The sequence below is a fragment of the Electrophorus electricus genome, chromosome 2 (assembly GCF_041902795.1).
Source record: "Electrophorus electricus isolate QZ-2024a chromosome 2, ASM4190279v1, whole genome shotgun sequence".
Lineage (NCBI taxonomy): Eukaryota > Metazoa > Chordata > Actinopteri > Gymnotiformes > Gymnotidae > Electrophorus > Electrophorus electricus.
Genome location: NC_137498.1, coordinates 30,430,796 through 30,443,681, shown reverse-complemented (window position 1 = coordinate 30,443,681; position 12,886 = coordinate 30,430,796). Strand labels below are relative to the sequence as shown.

Here is a 12,886-nt window from a genome sequence, read left to right as displayed (position 1 = left end):
TAGAGACACAGCTAAATTATTTTGTTACGCATGTGAACAACACTTTATGTACTGGTATGTTTAAAATAAAATATGTTTTTAAAAGTAGCCTAGCTGGAAATTGACCTATAGACCACCTAAATTGCATAGGTCCAACTCTCTTCTATGTTAAACATGATTTATTTTTAAATGTAAGAGCATCCCCCCCCCCCCCACCTCTTCACAAGCAGAGGGTGCTAAATACACCAAGGTAGTCTATTGAAAAATAAAGCACAATCAAAGAACTTGCATCCTTGCTGTGCAGTCATAAAAAATGTTTGAGTTTGATGTTCAAAATAGATGTTAAATTTAATGTGGAGATTATTTTGAAATACATTTAGCAATGTACAATTTGTGACACTTGTAAAGAATATTGCTCATCAAACTAGGCATTGAAATACAGCACACAAAAAAATGGGGGGAAAAAAAAGTTTGCACTGTTTTGTGCTTTTAAACATTTGTTTGAATTTGAAGGGAAATTGGTTGTTCCCCCAGCCCCATTACTGCTAAATACATGTCATTGTGGTTCCCACCTCATCCCCCCACCCCTGGTAGAAAAAGTTACCTTTTTACCTTACAGTGTCCTCTTAATGTTTAAATAGTTAAACAAAAATAAGACTGGCAGACATAAACAAAGTCTAAGGCTACTGGGTGGCTTGGGTGTCCTTCCACCAAGTAGACTGGTCCGTACACTGAAATCTGTAGCGCAGAAACTTCACACGTGGCTTCATGTGAAAATCAGCAGGTATCTTCCAGTTCCACATTTTCTGCACCTAGCAGAAGTGTGGAATTCAGTTATTTCATGCAGGTTTTCTGCTAAGCTTTTGGAACACACCCTTTCCCCATTTTTTAAAAAATGTTTATTTTGTCTATTTATTTATTTATGCGCTCAGGGATAGTGACCACAAGGATGCAGATGTTTTACATTTTCCAGAAAGACATTTGTATTGTAACTTCATCCTCTAAATCTTACCTCTCTCAAGACTACAAGAGCAGTGTCCATGGAGTTTACTGTGTGTTTCAGTGACCAAATCATGAGCACAATCCATCTTTAAACAGTTATTAAACTAATTTAACAGTTGTTTGTACATTTTACAGTTCACATCCTACACACAGTATATTGTACCCAATCACCATTGGTTGGAAATAGACTTGTTTCAGTAGAAATAACAGTGTTGTGTCATGAAAGGAGGCTTGGTGACCTACCTTCAGGACCCTGACCAGATGTGTGGTACTGTTCACCTGCTGAGACTGGACAGAGCAAGCAAAATTGACAAAAGGAAAGAGCTATGGAGCATCTGTTTATAGACAAGATTGTAGAATTCATTATATCACATTATCTAAACCCCATGTTGTTAAAACAAATTATTTATTTATTTAGTTACTAAAACATTTTGCCATTTTTTCATGTTGGAAGCCAAAGCAATGGTGATGGCGTTAATATAAACCAAATTCAAACTTCTTAAATGAGACATGCATGAAGAGCCTTATGGATGTAATCAATAGTCTGTGCATAGTCTCTGATTCTAAGATTGCCTGTGAGTGGTGCTGTTTATAGCAGTTGCCCAATTACTATATACAAAATGTAGTATAGAGATTATTAACCCAGTTTATCCCCAGTTTAGTTTGAGTTGCAATTCAGGTGTTCTCTAATGTAGTGAAAAAGGTAAACTCAGATTCATTTAAACCACATGCTTAACCGACTGACTAAAGACCTAAGCCTTACAGTGGATACCTGTAGGATAAAATCACCCTCTTGTCTTAACTGCAATGTCAGGATTTGTGCTATGTTAAGTGAACAGTTTCCTATCTCAGATTCCCAAATTCCTCCCATGTACATGAAGGCTTTCCCAAAGGACACCTTTAACATACTCAATTGTTCAGGTCAGTCTTTCCAAAAGAGGTGAGCATACCACAGATGCCTCTTGAGTGGCATCGCAGGTGGTTGCACTACGGCTATCACTAGCTTGTAACAATACATTCACTCAAAAAGCAATGTGGAACATGATTGTTTTTAGTTTATTCACTGTAATTAGACTGTTTGGCCAGTGACAAGCCTTATACCTGTTCCCAGGTAAAATGCAAGCAATATAATTTAAGTTAGAAGTTGTTACTGTTCAGAAGTTAACTACCATTAAGCTTACCAGCTGGTTGTGTCTGTTCTGTAGCACCAAGTTGAACTGTTGTGGAGAGTATAAGTAATCCCACAGTTAATAAAAGAAGCACTTAATAAGTTCAGGTAAACAGATGTTCTTTGACACATTGCATCTGTTTGGATTTCTGAAATATACAATATTAAACTTACTTGGAGCCCCGAGTGCCCTCTGAGGTACAGCTGTGGCTGAAAATATAAATCATGAGTTAATAAAGTTTAACATCAAACTTTACATGTACATTCAAACTCGATCAGTAGGATCCACCAGTACCCATGGCATCAGTGTATGAGGAAGCTGCAACAGGATTCTCTGTAACTGAAGAGTGCGAGAAATAAAAAATAAGCAGAAAGGCATTTTTTCTAATGCACGAAGAAGGATGGGCTATTGAGTTGGTTGGCACTGACTGGGAGTTGCATTTAAACTTTCCATACCTGGGAGGTGTGTCTGAACCATGCTATTATGTGTCTGTGTGAGGTCTAAAATGGGAAAAGTGGTTTTGAAAAGACTTTTTAAATTGTACAAGGATTCCTGCACAGACTTATCATAATTACTTGTTTGTCTGAAATCCATTTAAAACTATTGATCAGGTAGAAGTAATATTGTTTAGTATGTTTAATAGTTACTTACCTGTATGTCCAAGCCCAGCCTCAAACGTAGAGCCTGTAGTTGAGAAGGACAAACTAAATATAAAATAATTACATGAGCAAGTGGGTGGATCCATCACTGAACATGCTGAAAGGACTACACTTACCTGTATGATTTGAGATTCCTTCAGTTACACCTATGCCTCCATTCCCTATGTGAGATCAATATTTGTTTTATTGGAAATATTTATGACAATCATGCAATGTGATAGTAAAAGTGTAAGTTCTATTTCAGCATTGTGAGTTATTGTGTACCCAAAGACAAATTCTTTTTATGTGCAACGTTACTACATCAGTAAAGTCTGATTCTAATTCTGATTCTGTTAAGGAATTGCTAAAACATTGTTACAGTTACCCCAGATTACTGGATGATTACTGGCAGCATTTTAGGTGGTAACTCTGGGCATCATGGGTTTAAGGGGTTTTATATGTGCTGATATAATGAATGAATCAACAATTTTGGAGGCCTTAACTTCCTACATGTCTTACATATGGTCTAGGTAAACAAATAAGCAGTAGCTATCTGATCTACGTGAGAGACTACTCTTCTGATTGATCTCATTATGCTTACCAACTGCACGTGTCAGCTCTGTAGCCCCGGGTTGACCGGGTTGACCATAAGGTTAATAGATCACAGTTGACTAAGGAACAATGTCAAAAAAATTTTTTTTCCACTTCGGTTACCTGTTAACTACTTCATTTGGTCATGCTTTAACACAAACCTAATGGATCCAGAGGGCTGGAACTGGAGACAGCGTCCCTCATGGCTGGAATTTGACAACACACAGTTTTGTTACAGTTCACATCATATGAAATGTGTAATGTTATGTTTAAATTATATGTATGGCATATAAACTTTACACTAATCACAGTGTTTATTTACCTGTAATGCCTGTATGGGTGTGTCCATTGTTTAATGGTTCAGTGGCTAAACCTGCTCATAGCAATACAGCAATCATTCCAATCATATGGATCCACCCATCCTTTTCTTATACCATTTAAAAATGCAATTAGTGTTTCATAAATAAAAAAATCATCAAAGATATTACCTGCCATATTTGTCCATGTTTCTATACCTGTGACTGAGCCACCCACTTTGAAAAGCAAGAGAGAAAAAGAACGGAGGTTGTATTTTGAACTGGATTACATTTTGATAAGACACTGTAGAAGGTCAAACTGTGTCACCTCTGTGACTTCAGTCTACTTACTGGTCAATTTAGTGTAGGGGCTTAGAGTGGGGTCCTTAAGGTCAAATCTTCCCACTGAAAGAGAAAAATGCAAAGTTTTTACTTGATCTTTTTCTTTCTTTCTTTGGCTATTACTCATGTTTTCAGTAGCTATTTAATGCTCATCTGAGACTTTTTGAACTTTGAATGGTGAAATAGGTATAAATTTATTCTGGCATTTCATACTGCAAAGCTACTGTGATAGCACTATGGAGAAAAGGCGGTCAACAGCTCTGTGGATTTGTCTGTGTCATCTGAACACACCTGCATCTGTATGTGTGGCAGGGCCTTGATCGATACCTGCACAGAGGAGAAACCAATCAAAAGAAGGTTATACAAACCTATTTTTTTTACATGTCATGTAATCTGCAGTTGAAATTTCTTAGAGTTATGGAGTAGCTTCATTTGTTTCTTTATCTGGAACAAAAAAGAGGGACAGAAAAATTTCCAATGATGATCTGTTTTCCACATTGAAAACAGCTGCTTGGTGGAAGGACCCAGCATTCCATGGGCTGATTGGCTGAAAGAAAGCCCATAAACGTTGAATTATGGCTAACAAATCAACAGATGGGTCTATGATGTCATGATCCATAGGGGTGAACAATTAACAGCTGTGTGTTTGTCTTTGTGAAAACAATCTGATGATTTTCTTGGACTGATTAGAAAAGTTCCCTTGACTAGGCTACATAAAAATGGCCTCAGGAAAAACTGGACTAAATTCATGTCTGTGCATGTTCTTATGATACTGATGGCTATTTGATTCAAGTGACATACCAATATGGTTGCCAATCCCAAAAGTGTCTCCTGTAAAACAGCATACACACAGAAGATTGACTTCCTTGCTTCGTTTGTTGCATCTGGATTTGCTTCTATTGTGTTATGTTCATACCTCCGTGTATGTCTGCCACTGGCCTGTGACGTCCATTGCCTGTAAGGCAGGGAAGAATGATGTGACAATTTGCAGAAGAAATGCTTGGCTATAACATACTAGGTTCAGATAATAACTTACCGAATGTATCAGGGGAATCAGCGCCATTGTTATCAGCACCCTCTGAGGGGCGGTGAAATTAGTTAGACCAGTCTAATGGGATTTTGGCTTACTTCAGTGTCACGTCAACTGTATTAAGAATGCGTTTACCTGTCATATCTCCAACTGAGACATACTGAACACCTTTGTCATAGGACCCTGGAAACATAAATAACAACAGTGTCCCATACTAAAAAAATAAATACACTGTACATGGTGCAGAGATGCAGTCCTGGACTGTGTGTTGCATGTCTGTTCTTCGATTCCATTTTTGTGTCAGTGCAGATTGGAGTTATGTGTTTACCATTTGCCTGGACAGAAGCACCTGGGCCAGTCCCTGCAGAGAAGTGACCAGGACCTGAATGGACTGAATGTATTATCAGACATATTAGAGAAGTGCTTAAGATACAATATTACAATTAATAAATTTTATGAACATTAAGAGGACTACACAAGCAAACTGACCTCACAGGAAGAAGGATGAAATGTAAGATAACTGAAACACTTTGTGCAGTCCTCTTATACACACCAACTCCTCAATATCTCATGTTTGACATTTTGAGTATCGAGCAACACTGTGACAAGCCTGACGGAGCATATCCAAGGTATGATGAGGTAAAAGAGGTTGATACTTTTATGCCACCTGCCAGGGGAAGCAGAGGTGCTCGCTAGTATCTGCTGGGGAATCTGGAACCGGAACACCACTAGCTGGCTCTCCTGGATCCAGCCCAGCTGCTGAAAGAGATCTGCCTGTGATGCAGTCTGTCCCTGATTTACACCACCTTTCTATTTCCCAACTCACCTGGGCAACAGCATCTGGCTGCATTTTTATCACCAGCATGCCTCCAAAATTAGTACAACATGACAGGAACCAAACTCTGGGGGTCTGTGATCTGCAGAGCTCTGATGAGTTGTTACACTCAATGTCACACTTACAAATAAACCTCCATGTAAACTGTTAATGTCGGACGTCCTTGTTTTCACAAGCCAAATGAGAGTGAGAAGTCATTTGATTTGGTGTTCCAGAGATCATAAACATCAGTCAATATTGGCTTAGTTTAAATGGGTAATGAAAGCTCAGAATGGGACACTAACCTGTAGATTCTACTTGTAATGCGAGTCCCATATGATCTGCCGAGACAGCATCAGTGATCAGACATGTAGGCGTCATGGCTGAGGGTGCATCGGTGAGGTCTGCAGGCATACCTATAGAATCAGTGTAGGGATGTGATGATGCAAAGCTGTCACCCAAGCCACCTGCACAGAGATAAAGCCAGTTTGAGGAAGCAGAGACCCAGACGTCACTCTGTACAGCCTCCCATGGAGAACAGGGATGCTCACCCATTACGCCAATGAGGAAGTTTTGGTTCGACTGGTCTAGTACACCTATGACATATTAGTGGAGACAGAAAAGCAAATGCTTAGAAGCGCTTCATCGGTCAAAATAGTCACGCTGTTCTGCAATGAAAAGCACAAGGGTCTTAAGCGTTAGTGATAAAAATCAGGTCACAGAATGTCTTCGGTTAGAATGTACTGTTTCCAGCAAAGGCTTAGTTTTGTTGCATTTCATTTTGCAACAGACCCTCACTAGGTAATCAACATTCTGCAGTTCTGTGTTTGTCTAAGAAGCTGGAATGGTTCAAATGTGCTGTGGACTGATTGTGGATTGATTCAGGACCTAATGGCTTATATTACCAGGTTAAATACAGTATTGCTAAAACATTAAGCCTTTTTACCTGTAATTTCCATATGAGAACTTGTGTCAATAGGATCAAAAATACCTGTGAAATACATGAAACGTTATATGTAATTATGATTTGCTATTGGAAATGAATGTGAACTTGGGTAAAATATAATAGATAAAGGTATATAACTGGTGGATTTAATTTACTGACTGAAACCAAGATTTTGAATTGTTCCTGCATACCTGTTGGTTCTGTTTGAACTGTTCCTTCCATGAAGTGATTCAAGTCTGTCAGTAGCAGGAAGTGAGGAAGACACTCAGTGCACATGATTTAACTGTATTCTGGATTATTAAATCAATAGTGAGAGAGCTGTGCTGAAAATCATGCTTAGTTTAGCATTATACATTTGCATTTGGAAAACCTAATTCAAAACTAGAGGCCAATTTTCTAGAAATATTAGGATTCAGTAAAATATAATCCACAAGAGAGTAAAATGAAGCATTAAGTCTAAATCGCTAAACTGTTGTAGAACTTTCAAGGTTCCCCACCTGTGTGCCCTGGGTCTATTCCATTAGTCAGTTGCTTCTGTCCATTGCCTGTGGGAGTGCCAGATAAACCCTGAATGCTCTTCATGTGTGTGATCTATCACTGCCTGTTTAAACAGCATTATTTTACATAACAGTGGAGTTTGTGATCATTACCAGGTTTATGAATTTACTCACCATTGTTCTCAGTCTCTGGCATCTCCCCTATTGACTCAGACCCTTGATTTAAATAGAAAAAAAGAATTACATATACATATATATGATGGGAATTTGTCTTGTTTTTAATTAAAAACCTTTTGTTGAATTGGTGAATTATTTTGCATTGTCCCCATTGTGTCATCGTACCAGCGGCCTCAATCTGGGATCCGACATGATCTGTCTGGCTTTCACCTACAATGAAAGGGCTCTTTAGGAGAGTAGTGTGTACTGTAAGCTCTAACACTGTGATGTTAGAACAGCTAATGGAAATAACTAATTCAGCAGTGTGCTATACAGTGAAAAAACATTTTAGCATACCATTGTCATACTTAGATGCTTCTCGATGTGGAGATACTGCCTCAGACTCTACACATACACACAAACACACACACACATGCACACCCAGAAAAGAAAAGAATCAAACAATATTCAGAAACCAAATCTTAATCTCATAAGATGTCATTCCACTACAGGGGGAGATGAGAATGTTTTTAGAAGAAAACCACTGTTATAATGAATGACTGATGCCAGTCTTGAGTGATAACACCTGAAGGTTGTGCCTGGACATCGGCAGAAAGGACAACCAATTCACTTGTATGCTCTGGAGCCACCTGAACAGACACATGGCCTGATGGCACATGGCTTGCTGAAGCTTGGCTTTGGGAGCCTAATGGAAAACAGATGGGTCAATGCATTATTCAAAAATGCACAAAATACCAAACTGATCGATCATACATTCGTGACCACAGATATATCGTGTAAAATGACACAAACGTGCATGTCATAACACATGATTAGACAAAGAGTTACTGTGGGAATTAGTGTCTGAATGAGCAGTTCCAGCTGTACCTGTAATAAATAAAACTGAGTAGGGTCTAGGGAGCATGAAGACTTAATAGTAGTTCTAGTATATTTCAGGAATAATTCTTAAAAGAATTGGCCCTTACCAGGGACCTTTGACCCTGAGCTCCTGTCACCAACTGCACTTATGACTCCACCAAAAATAATTGTCTTATTCAGTTTGACATTACAAAACATCTGAGTTTATTTTCACTTCACCAGAAATAGGTATTTAGAACTTGAACAACATTTTCGAAATATTCAGTTATTCATTTGTAACATTATATATCTTCAAGAAATGTTATTATGGAGCTCACAAAAAACACAGTAAGAGCTCTATATATATCTCCACAATTGTATGAATCTGGGTAGTTGCCAAAATATATTCATTAAGATAAGAAAAGCAACTGTAATGCTTCATACCACACACAAACTGGAAATTCCACCAGCACCAAGTAGAAAAAGAGGGTTTTGTTTCTAAATTATTGAATATCCTTTTAAATAACTCCATCATATGCAGTTATTTTACCTGCTCTTGGTTTCATTAAATCAAATGTAGTCATAAATTATCCTAAGAGCTAGATCTACTGATCTCACTGATAGAGCTATTGATCTCACTGATAGTTCTGCTGATAGATCTGCTGATCTCAGTGTCTCAGTTTTTTTTTTTACTTCTAAGCCGTTGTGTAAGGTACTTCCTTCAGTGACTGCTTCTGATGTGAACCCACCTTGTCCAAACAGACTGGAGCCTAAAAACAGAAAAAGAAGGAGGTGAGATTGGGGCAAAACTGGTGGTCAACAGGCCTAACAGTTCAATATCTCACTGCATTACCCTGAGAGCTGGAGCCAGGGCGGAATGACTGAGGGCCTCTCTCACTACTTCCTGCAAGCGAACCACAGTCAGACAGCAAGTGCTGTAGGTATTATCCTGTAACAGTGGAAGGTTAAATTAAGCAGACTAAACTAGAGGATGAGAGCAGTTTTCATTACCGTTAGAACCATCCACTATTCCCGAGGAGCTGGATGATGCTGTAATACAACATAACACAACAAAATTACTGCATAATTAGAGTGTGTAGCGTCCAGTCCTGTTATATAAGCAATATCTTACATGACTAATGCTTCAGCCAATACTTCAAACTGAATGCTCCACTACATGTGCCTGAAAGTTAATTATGGTCAAACAGTATCACCAGTATATCTGTAATTTACCTACAAACAGTTTAAAACCCATATTTGTTACTTCCTGTAATGCTCAAATATAGTTCTGTATAAACTATTGTCAGGTAAACAGGTCAGTGTTAGGGATTGCTTCAAACAGAGCTGATTCTGAAACCGCCACTGTCTTTTGTGCTGAAGCACCTAGCTCTGTTTGTGATAGATTGGAAGGAGGCTTACAGCCAATGCCTGTTAGTGCAGCACTGCCTCCGTTCAATTTCTGACCTGGGCAACAACAAGACATGGTTTGTTAGGATCAATTTTCTAAAAAGCTAAGAGCACATTTAAGAAGCCATGGATAGGGGTCACCGAGTTTCTAACAAACTCACTCAGCGTCGTTTTGTCACTGAACACATGGGAAAATTGGGCTAATGGACTTGTTTCCCGGGGTTAACGAATAGAGTTTCCTCTCCTTACCATTTGGAGGTTCGCCCACCAGATCAGTGCCAGGTGGAGCAGTTGCACCTTGGAGAGAACAAGCCCTTCAGTGCAGGTGAGGTTATGGCCCTCTAAAATACCTCTCAGCACACGTTTAACGATATGCAACTTGAAGCTTCATTTAAGACAACTACGTAAATCTCACCAGACCAGTTCCAGTTTCCTGTATCTATAACTGCATCAGGTAACATGCAGAGGCTATCGATCCCTTTTGCCATGGCTACGCACATACCCAGGATCTGATCAGATTAAAGAGTGACTGACTTTACCCGCTTGGCATTAAACAAGCTTAAGGAGCAACTGGGCAGCTGCTTTCTGCAGCTGAGGACTTCAGTGTTCTCCCAGAGAAAGCTCTGTCTCCAAAGCTGAAAAGAGGATTAGCTTCATCTTACCCGACCCTTTGGACACCACCGTAGCCTGCTGGGCTCCTGCTCCTGCTGAGAACACCCCCCCCCCAGAGAAACAAGAAACATATTATGGAAGTTTTGTGAGATCAAATCTCGTTTAAGCAGTTGGTTGGTTCTGGTTAGGTGCCCCACAAGCAGTGAACAATAGCGCTCTGTCAGACACATCTATTACTTATGGGACCTTCTGCATCCTGTGTGTTGAAAAACTGAACACCTGCAATTACGCCCTTTTATTATGAGAGTTTATAGGGTTCTTATAAATTATTTTAAGACTGATTATTTCCATTATAGCCAAATGTTTCTTTTTTGCCACACAGAAAATTTATGTTTTTAAATATGTTTATGTATGAAATGCCAATGCCTGCTTTTCATTCCTAGCATGTAATCATTCTAAGATCAGTAGTTTTGGGAAAGTGAATGCCAACATATATGTTTTGATAAGCCTAACCATCATTATTAGAGGATTGCATGATGAAATAGTACACTAATTATACACACCATGGTGTAAAGTTGTCTTATTAAACCATAAGATTATTTATTTTCCTTACATTGGTGGTACAGTAGCTCTAATTTGTACTCTAACTTGTAGAACTCTAAGTACTCTAAATACTCTAACTTGTCACCCACCCTTTATATGTTGACCTTTGGAGTCATCATCGTCTGAAAAGAAAGAGGAGATGGATACAGTTTATAAAAACTGATCACAAGTACGTCTTCCACTTTCAGATCTGTCCTTCTTTAGTCTGACTTGCTGAACATGTCTGACAAACAGACAAACAGAGCCCTCCAAAGTACGTTTGTCTCTCTCTCATGCCATTAAAAGCGATAACAACTCACAGATACTGGATTGTAGTCACATTTTTTTGTGAATGGTAATAATGTGAGTTTGTTTCATCAAAAGAAATTTAGCACATTTTAAAACTTTTATTTTTGTTTAATTGGGTTAAGTTCAGCTAATCAGGTTATAAGTGAATTGGTATCATTGGTTTGTGATTGAAAGACAACCGTGTAAGTATATCTGTGATATAAACTAAGGTTATTGCTGGTTTTATCTGTATATCTATAAATGCAATAACAATTTTTTTTTGCTTTTCACTGACTGATGCACAATTCTAAGAGGATTGTTTGTGAGTTTACATCTATTCAGAATAAGCCATTTCCCAAACTTTTTGTTTGCTGCACTTAGAATAGTGGGTGCTAATCCATAGATGTAAACAGTGACTGAAAGTAGACCTTCAACTCCTACCCTCTTCTTCCTCTGAGAGCTCTTCCTCGCCCTCCTCTACCTCAAAATCATTCTCCTCAGGTTCTTTATCTGCAAAGGAAGATTTGCTTTTATCCACAGTGGATGCTCTGATCACAAATACAATTCTGTGATGACAGCATATATGTTTTAACACTGTTCTAACACAATCTAAAGATGGACATTGGATAAGAAACAGAAACAAGAACAGTTGTAAAAATATTTGAAAGAGCATGGTACCTTCCACTGGAGCAGTTGAAACTGTTGTTGCCAGAAAGGCAATGGTTAATGAAGCAATTAATAGATTTCTGGAAAAAAAAATCTTCTGGTAATTACTGATGTGCAAGCAAGCAGCACCTGTCCCAGAAGTGAGCATGTTCCCAGAGAACCCATCTTACAACTCTGGTTCTTTGGTACTCTAGAGGCAGGGCATGTAAGGTACATTTCTAATGATGAAGCATGTCTGTAGAGTCCAGTGTAAAGATCATTTGAATACATCAGATTTGCTTCTTTTTGTCATGCACATTTAACAGTTACATTATCTTAGCATAAGTGCTATTTGAATATGCAAAATAAGTATGTAAAATAAATGTGTGATATCTGGATAAAAAGAGTCCACACCCAATCAAGAGACCACACCCTCAAATCTTAATTACACGTGTGATCAGATCAAACTTTAATCAAAACCACATTATTTTTTAAATAACTAACTAGTTTGTTAATATGCAACAATCATCAAAACCATCAACCACATCAATACCAGATTTCACATTTCATCAGAGCTGCATCAGAGTACCTTATACACTGTTTCATTTAAAATATGCTGTTTTTATCTTAATGTTTAAATTAACAAAAGCTTATATTACCACATCTAAACACCTTTACTTGTTCCATAGCATCCCCTTACTGAGCTCCACAGCACGTTCACAGTCTTTCACATGCTCTATTATATCTATTATAATATCTATTAGCACTTGCTCACCTATGATTTCTTGGTATGATGCTAGCATCAAGAGCAATAGAGATATATTTATTATTGACTTACCTTGACAACATCTTTGAACAGGTCTAAGTGGGAAACTCAAGAACAGACATAGAGCAGGGTTTTGACTTGCCTGTGCTTCAGTGGGCACACATATTTGTTTTATACCCTCCCAGCCCCCATTTTGGGAAGAGGCAGGACTTTCATTCCAAGTCCAGCCCTTATCAGCCAGGCTGCTCCCAATATTTGCACACAACAC

The 12,886-nt window shown here is 38.5% G+C and overlaps 1 protein-coding gene across 1 annotated transcript; it reads right to left on the bottom strand.

Annotated features, from left to right (window-relative positions):
• Nucleotides 1-612: 612 nt before the first annotated feature.
• LOC118241857 (uncharacterized) lies at nucleotides 613-3,876 on the bottom strand. Its single transcript, XM_081725035.1, has 10 exons — nucleotides 3,702-3,876; nucleotides 3,541-3,585; nucleotides 2,926-2,970; nucleotides 2,802-2,834; nucleotides 2,606-2,650; nucleotides 2,445-2,489; nucleotides 2,324-2,359; nucleotides 2,163-2,198; nucleotides 1,225-1,269; nucleotides 613-791 (listed from the first exon to the last, which is right to left on the bottom strand). Exons 2-10 carry the CDS (start codon nucleotides 3,581-3,583, stop codon nucleotides 757-759), a joined length of 363 nt encoding a protein of 120 aa, XP_081581161.1. The 5' UTR covers nucleotides 3,584-3,585; nucleotides 3,702-3,876; the 3' UTR covers nucleotides 613-756.
• Between the last annotated feature and the right edge of the window lie 9,010 nt (nucleotides 3,877-12,886).

Coding starts and splice junctions, on each gene's coding strand:
- LOC118241857 (XM_081725035.1), bottom strand. CDS start 3,583: ATGAGGGACGCTGTCTCCAGTTCCAGCCCTCTGGATCCATTAG. Junction 2,835..2,925: donor AGGAATCTCAAATCATACAG/GTAAGTGTAGTC, acceptor TCTCAACTACAG/GCTCTACGTTTGAGGCTGGG. Junction 792..1,224: donor ATCTGGTCAGGGTCCTGAAG/GTAGGTCACCAA, acceptor CACTTCTGCTAG/GTGCAGAAAATGTGGAACTG.